The 8,103-nt window shown below is 43.1% G+C and overlaps 1 protein-coding gene across 1 annotated transcript; it reads right to left on the bottom strand.

Annotated features, from left to right (window-relative positions):
- Positions 1 to 3,412: 3,412 nt before the first annotated feature.
- LOC125528102 lies at positions 3,413 to 8,092 on the bottom strand. Its single transcript, XM_048692611.1, has 13 exons — positions 8,045 to 8,092; positions 7,175 to 7,988; positions 6,978 to 7,103; positions 6,725 to 6,807; positions 6,497 to 6,580; positions 6,022 to 6,415; positions 5,858 to 5,936; positions 5,643 to 5,778; positions 5,043 to 5,537; positions 4,626 to 4,952; positions 4,317 to 4,546; positions 3,946 to 4,209; positions 3,413 to 3,858 (listed from the first exon to the last, which is right to left on the bottom strand). Exons 1-2 carry the CDS (start codon positions 8,090 to 8,092, stop codon positions 7,188 to 7,190), a joined length of 849 nt encoding a protein of 282 aa, XP_048548568.1. The 3' UTR covers positions 3,413 to 3,858; positions 3,946 to 4,209; positions 4,317 to 4,546; positions 4,626 to 4,952; positions 5,043 to 5,537; positions 5,643 to 5,778; positions 5,858 to 5,936; positions 6,022 to 6,415; positions 6,497 to 6,580; positions 6,725 to 6,807; positions 6,978 to 7,103; positions 7,175 to 7,187.
- Positions 8,093 to 8,103: the final 11 nt, after the last annotated feature.

Below are 8,103 nucleotides of genomic sequence, written 5' to 3'. Positions count from 1 at the left end.
CTCCAGGCTAAAATCACATAGTTGGTAGCATCCATGTGTGTTGTGGACTGGAACTTCCACATGTTTGTAGGAGAACGTGTTACACAAAAAAAATTATGCTACAAGATTGCACCCATAAAAACTATGAAGATGACAATAATGATCAAATTGACCAATTAGCAGAGTAGGGGAAGCAGTGAAGAAGTTGGTGAAGCACAACGATTCCCGCAACTAGGTTATAACTCCCATCTGTGAGAATTCCTTCGAGACAATCCACCGATCAAAAGTCGAAGTCGAAGACCACTCCAAGATATCCACGCATTCCTAAGTAGTAATCCAGAAGCACTCCAACATCCAAGAAGAAGAGCCCCGAGAAACCTAGAGAGAGAAAGCCTAGCATCGCCTTCGTCTAATTCTATTAGACCAATTAGACCAGGATTTGAGCCCATCTAATTAGGAGCCTAAACCTTTAGGCAAATTAATTTAGGAGAGCATGGAACTATGTGGAAGAGATCCCCGTACGACCAGTATGCCTCGAGGGGGGTCTCTCGTAAAGGGGCGCACCATTTGTAGCATGCTCGTATGGTACTCGTGAGTTCGCTAAAAAAGAAGAAGCTGAAATGAGAAACATATATCTATCCAATTTCCATTCATTTTTCCATCGGACATGTTGCAGCGGCCACAACCCTCAAGGTACCATTGTTCCTGAAATGAACAATGTTTCTGGATTTTTCTAAAAAATGTTCATGACTTTAAACATTGGTCCCCTATTTAGAAAAATTTCAAAATTTTGAAAATTGTTTCTGGATTTTAAAAAGTTTTAAACTTCAAATAATGTTCCTAGTTTTTTCTAAAGAAGTTCATGAATTTGAAAAGTGGCCTTGGATTTTGAAAAACATGCTTAATTTCAAAGAAAAAATCACAAATTTGAAAAATGTTCCTGAATTTAAAAAACAATTAATGAATTTGAACGGTTTTTTGGATTACAAAAAAAGTCATGAATTTGGAACATGTTACCAGATTTTAAATAATGTTTCGCAATTTCAGAAAATGCTTGCAAAATTGTTAAGGATTTACACTTAAGGAAAAACTAGTCTAATTGGTATTGCAGTATAGGCATTTCGATGATGATGATTAGTTTGTGTTGAAAAATAATGTAATCGCGCCCACCTGTATTGGTTCCTATGACCAGAACTGGCAAAGCTCACAGAGGCGCTATAATAGACACCTATCATGAAGAGGGATAGACACTATAATGTGCACGCCCTCGATGTTCATGGACCGGCCATTTCAATTTGTTTTTACATTTTGTTGTTTTCTTTCAGTTTTTTATTAGTTTTTTCATTTCCTAAACATGCTAACATTTTATTATTGTTATGAAAGTAAATTGAGCCATGCATGAATCTTTCTACAAAAATGATGTTTTTTCGAAACCATAAATATTTTACAAACATCTAACTTTTTGAACACATTAGCATTTTATTGAAATACAAAAAAAATCAAAATACATAAACTCTTTTAAAACATATGGACTTTTTTTCAAAATACATGGCGAACCAAATTTTCACATGTACGAACATTTATTTATATATGTATATTTATTTCGTAACATGAACAAATTTGCGAACCAATCTGTGGTTGGATGGATGGTTAGGAGGACAGTGGTATCCCTAGCCCACAGAGCTGAACTCTTAGACTGGACATTGGTGCTATATTTATTTCAGGCCTTCCAGCGATGTGCGTTCAGTGAGAGAAGACGTTCTGTCGAGTATGAATGCTTTTGCGATGACTTCGTCAATCTTAAAATGATAAGCCGGCTTAGTCTTTCGGATGTGCTCATTGAGATACGGTGTGCGTGCGTGCGTGCGTGCGCTCATAGAAATGAGTATATGTGCGTATGTATGAACGTCGCATCGTGTCCAGATTAAAAAGTATGAAGCTATTTGGGCCGGCCCATGTAGCCCCCCTACATCTACCACAGGGTCGGGACAGATTGTCATTGGCAACTACGACAATGAGTGTAACACGCGAGTCGTCGGCGCTTTGCATCGGCGCAGTACGACAAGCTCGCAACGTTGCTATAGTGTTTGTACAGAGATAAAACTAAAAGAAAACGTTCCACACTCACGAATTGAACGTCTGTTCATCCCCGCACAAATCACGACGCATTACATCCAATGGTTCAGCACGTGATCGAGATGTGTCTGTTTTTTGTTTGCGGGAAATGAGACGTATCGTTTCTGGGCGAGAAACAGCAAATCCGGTAGAGCGAGCACTTGTGCAAATACAAGACTCCCTGTAACACATGATTTATGATTTCGAGGATAGACGCGGACAAGTGGAACATTTGTTTTTCATATTTCTCAAGTATTATTGTAAAATTGATTTAGAATGATTTTTCGAACATTTTCAATCTCAAAAACATTATTTAAATTTTAGTGATAATTTTTAAATTCTCGGGCATTTTTTCAAATTTGTGATTTAAAAAAAAATCATGAACGTATTATAACTCAACAATTTTAAACTGTTTTTTTAAGCTTTAGAAATATAATTTAATTACTTTATATTAAATATAACATTTCCCCGAAAGTAAAAAAACCAGGCCAAATTCCGTCGGATGAAATGCAGGATCACTAATTGGGCCGGCCAAGTACAACAACTCAAGGCCTGATGGGATGAGATGAGATGAGCAACCCTCCTTTGCTGAGAAGAAAAGGCAAAGCAGCAGCAAACGACAATACACGGTTCCGAATACTTGGCCATATACCGATACCAACCATCGACGGTCAATTCATCGCAGGCAGATGATTTTTGTAATGTTTTTCAAGTCAAGTCAAGGCAAAAAAGACATGCCATGTTCATCCACACCATTTGAGTTGGGAGGATTTTGCTATCTCGTGCGCGCGCAGCCCAGTTGCTATTTCTCTCCGGCTTGTACTCTCTTGTGCATCACCTGAATAAATTATGGTTGTCTCAAAAAAAAAACCCTGAATAAATTATGCAAAGCTTGTTGATATCCAGAAAGGCCCGAGAAGTTAGTAGCAGTCAAGCGGATGTTGTTGATCACGTACAGTCGCCGAATCGCTCTCAAGGACGATCGATAAAATGGGTCATCAGAGAACCGAACCGCTAAATTCAGACCCCAGGACAAAGGCCCTTGGCAATGGCATACACCACACCGCACCACTCCGCCATGGTGGCCGCTTGCGCATCACGGAACCTGCGCTCGCCGCTCTGAAAGCCCGCGGCATCGACATCGAACTTGACGGCATTCTTCATGATGGTCTTGGAGATTTGTACATAGCTCTGTCTGTCTGTCTGTAACAAGTTGACTGACACCACAGTACGTAGGAGGAGAAATAAATAGGCTACTCTCACGCTGGCCTTGGAGATTTTGGCTAGCAGCAGCAATAGAAGAAGCCCACCTGTGTAATGTAATGCAACTCATATATACTTCATCATCAGGTACGGAATAAATTCCAAACTCTGCGTCTCATACATACGTACGTACGTATATGGTATAGCTGTAAAATTCTCTGGATGCAAAGAAAGAAAGAACTGCAGCCAACCTTCGCATCAATCGCTGAAACTAATTAAGCTCTGTTTTTGTGATGGACCAAGAGCACCCAAATCCATTCTTGCACACAACGACACCGTAACAAGAAACAACACACGTACATGAATTAGACCGGCGAGAGAAAATTGGTAACTGAGGTGAAGTATGTGTCTATTTAAGCAGGCTATTGTTCTGCTAGCCTAGCCAATGTTTCGCTCTGCTTCTTCTTCCTTAGCATGGCTCCAGCAGGCATATTTGCATAACTCTTACTCCATGGACCTGTTGCAAGTCAATTCATCACCCTCTCTCCTCGAGAGCCAATCCTGACACGTTTTCAAGTCGGTTAACCTGATAACAATATGTGTGTAATTCTTGCAATGGCAATTCTGAAACGTTTTCAAGTCGGTTACCTTGCATGAATGCATGCTCTCCTCTCTGGTGTTTTAGGCACACCCATTGCTGGAGTACCTCATCGAATCCTCTCAACGACTGAAACAACGGCTAGTGTTTGCCAAACAGCTAGTGGCTTCCCTCCACGTCTTCTCATCTCCACATAAAGCCAACAACGGCTTACAAATCTCCCAGGATCATGACTGGATAAGCAGGCTCAAGAACAAAGCTGACCATTTCGCCAGCAGGCAGGGAAGGGTACCTTCCATTCCATGTTACATCGGCTGGCAAAGCATCGGCAAATGAAATGTGTAAGTGCTTGGCACGGTTCTGCCGGCCAAGGTCTGAATACTTCGCAATACATTAATACTGAATGAAGGAAAATACAAACCATGGCAGCAAATTAAGTCAGTCTGAGCGACGTCACTTGTTGCAGCAAGAATATGTCTGCTTCAGATATACCGCCTGGCTGCAGGCTACACTTCTGCTAGCCCAGCCAATGTGTCAGCTTCTTCTCCCCGAGCATGGATCCAGCAAGCATATTGCATCTGTATCTGCATATATAACTCTTCCTCCGCGGACTTGTTGTAATGCAACTCACCACCTTCCCTGGCGCCGACTCTGAAACATTTTGCAGCCGGTTATAATTGATATAAGCTATCTCTCCAGTGCATTATTGCGAAACTAACATAATTCTTACCAGGAAACTGTATCTTGGTATGGCCTCGTGACTGCAACCTGAGTTTCCTGATCATGATATTCCTCTCAACAGTGAGCCAAGAAGTGCCATACGCCAATGTCAGCACCGTGGAGAGCCACGACATATTGGGTGCATGACTTGGGAGGCATACTGGGCGAACTACAGCCACTTCTTTCGCTAGCCTTGAGCGGTTGATCTACAAAACCAAGGAACATCATAACTGAGGCTGTACAAGATCAGTCAGAGTGAGCAGCTTACACTTCCATCACTAGCTAGGCAAGTTTCTGATGTAAATAGTTGAGCAGCAAGTGAATCCCTCACATCATCCTGTACGCCATTAAATTTCGTTAAACAATAACAGTTATGACGAATGCAGGAATATGTGCAAGTGAATCTTGGGGACTTCACTGCCTTAACCTGGTGATGATCGACGCCATGTGCTCCAGTAAGCAGGAGCGCTGAACAACTAGTTCACAAAACTAAATCACTCGCAGATCACACGAAGTACCCAAGTAGGTGAATTCAGAGGATGACCCCAAGAGAAATATAGCGAATATAGGACATGCGCCAAGTTCAGGAAGATGAGCCCCAGGGCTCTCAGATCCGGGGCTTTATACCCATTACAACCACTGGAAAGGGTAACCTTTAACGCACAAGGTAATTCAAATAGCGACAGCAGAAGGTAATTCAAATAGTGTAAGGCAGGTCAACAAGGAGACCGCAGTAGGTAATTCCATAGCGACAGCTCCAGTCTTCAGAGCCGGTAACTCGGGGCGAGGCGGTAAGTCGCCGTTAGATGAAGATCGGATGGTCGACACTGCGCCTGGTTTGGCGCCAACAGCTGGGTGTCGATTTCTTCAGTTAACAACATGACAAGTGTCGATTTCTTTAGAAGATGCAGTCTCGTTGTTCCTGAAAGAGATGAATGTGTAAGCAATTGCCATGGTTCTGCCGGTCAGGGTCAAAATATTTTGTGCTACAAAGCCTACACTAATACTAAATGACCGAAATACTAACCATCGTACACACAATATGGACCTACTCATTGCTTCTTCTAGCCTGGGCTGTGTTTCTGCTGTTTCTTCCTTAGCATGGCTTCAGATATTACGGGGACCAGTTGCAAGTAACTCATCACCCTCCTTGGCAGCCGACTCTGAATGTTTTCAAGTCAATTAATTTGATAAGAACATGTAGCTATCTTGCAGAGTTACAGTTCGCTGGGGCCTATTTACCGCGCATGAATGAACCTCTGCTGTGTTTTAAGCACACCCTGCTGGAGTCATGGAGCAGGTCTTTCTCCAGTCGTCACACCTGCAAAATTCGACCAGCCATTCAATTATAGCTAATTATGTCCCTCTTCTGGTACTCAGAGCAGACATGAATAATCCCTTGTTACCTTTGCAGTGCAAGTTTTCGATAATAAGCTGCATCTTGTGGTATTTGGGGCTTAGGTAAAATGAAGCAGATCTGAATATTTAAACCTGACCCTTATACTTTTCTTGCACAAAACTGACCTTCGAAAAATCTTTCTGCAGCAACAACTTGACAATGTGTTCTGCAGCAATTCCTGGGCGGCCAGTGTGCGCTTGGACGGATTTGGTTGGTACACTGCGCCCGAGGAAGAATAGAATGAGGGGCAAGGTATCAAGGATGTCACAAGGAACAGTTGGAAGTTAAAACTGCATCCACCGAACAGCACCATTCGCGTGTGGCTATTGCAGTGGAAGAAGACTGCCTCAGTCAACCACACCTTTCCGCAAACTCAATCTGTTGCTTCCGAGGAGATTCATCTACAAAACGGAGCAAACATCATAACTGAGATTAGCTACTGACAGTACATGCATGTCTGACTGAAATAGGTAAAAATATACCACGGCAAGGTACTTGCAGTCCCATCACGGCAGGTTTCACATGTAAATAGTTGTGGGCACAGCATTAATCGACATCCCGATTCACTGTTAATAAAGGTAATTTACATATTAATGTTGTACCGAGATGGAACAAACTAGTGTTATTTATAAATAGGCTGTGATTATGCACCTTAGTGCCATAGTGGAATTTTACAATTTCAAAATCGCACATGCCCTGCAATGCATTACCTTGAGACTGCTACTATTGCTTATGATCTGAACTGGCTCCACACGTGCACTGATATGCTATGCCGATTATTCTTCTGAAGATCCTATACACCATTAAATTTCGTTAAACAACAACAGTTATGACAGATGCAAGAATACCTGGTATTAGTAGAATGTAGACTTGTCCACCAAAAATCCCCAAATATTGTTGTTATTAGTTTGTGGTGAAAGATCTAGTACAGCAGGAGTAAAGTTCTGGTTTTGATGTACTTACCAGATTTAAGTACAGGAAGGAACACCACAGCCAGATCAGGGCCAATCAGTCATGCATGTGTTTGAATGGGAAGGGAAGAGCTCTACAAGGCTAGAAGAATGTACAAGGGAACTCCAAGGCATCGTCCTGCATAGTGGATGGGAACAAACTATATGTTATTAGGAAAACACACACACACAAAAATATGTTTGTGTTACCTTGGATCAGTAGTCAATGATGTCCTTTGATTTCGGGGATGGTTCCCTCCAGCCCCCTGCACTGCTGTTTCAGCTCCTCACTGCAGCCGTAGACATGTAGCTTTTGCAGTGAATCCGAGAGGGCATCGCTGGGCAATGACGAGATGGCTGGACAGAACTTGACTGCTAATATCTTGAGGCTGGTAAGGTTACGCAGCCCTGCAGGGAGTTGTTGAAGGTCCTCGAAATACTTAAACACTAGTTCCTGGAGGGAGGAGAGGAGTTGAAGGGCGTCCTCTTGCTCCTTGCTGAACCACTCCATCCCTTCACACCAATTCCCAATAAGTTCCAGCTTGGTGAGGGAGGAAGAGAGGAAGCTGCAGACGGGTGCAGCAAGAAGTCCTGCCACGTCATCTGTCCTGAGCTCACGCAGTGTGGATGAAACAAGCTGTGCCTGCTGCTCTTCACCTCCCTCAGCATCTTCCAAAGCCCGTCTGGGATTGGGATCCCAATCAGCAAAGAATCTAGGGCTGTGCATGACAGCTAATTCGTTGAGCTGGCCCCCGGTGGTAAGGAGAGACCACAAGCCCTGACATTTCAGATCCTCTCCACAATCATACAATTCTAATCTGGTGAGAGAGGAGAGGTTTGAGAGGGGCTCCAGTGTCCCCATGCCCTCCATATGCCCCCTAAGAACCAGAAACTGCAGGGAGGAAGGGAAAATGTGACAGGAAAAGAAGAAGGTGGATAGAAACTTTGGGGACCACAGTATTGTTAATCTCTGGAGGAATCGCAAGGCTTGGAGCCATCCTCCACCAGGACCAGCTCTTTGCAGCTACGGAACTTCAATTCCTGTAGTGAGTCACAGAGATGACCACGGTCCTACGGCACTCCATCATCCTCTTCCTCTGCTGCTGCTGCTATTTCACCTCCCCCCATCTCTGATGCTT

The sequence above is a fragment of the Triticum urartu genome, unplaced genomic scaffold, assembly GCF_003073215.2.
Source record: "Triticum urartu cultivar G1812 unplaced genomic scaffold, Tu2.1 TuUngrouped_contig_4635, whole genome shotgun sequence".
Taxonomy (NCBI): domain Eukaryota; kingdom Viridiplantae; phylum Streptophyta; class Magnoliopsida; order Poales; family Poaceae; genus Triticum; species Triticum urartu.
Note: the sequence above shows the minus strand (reverse complement) of the source record. Positions and strands in the feature narration are given on the sequence as shown.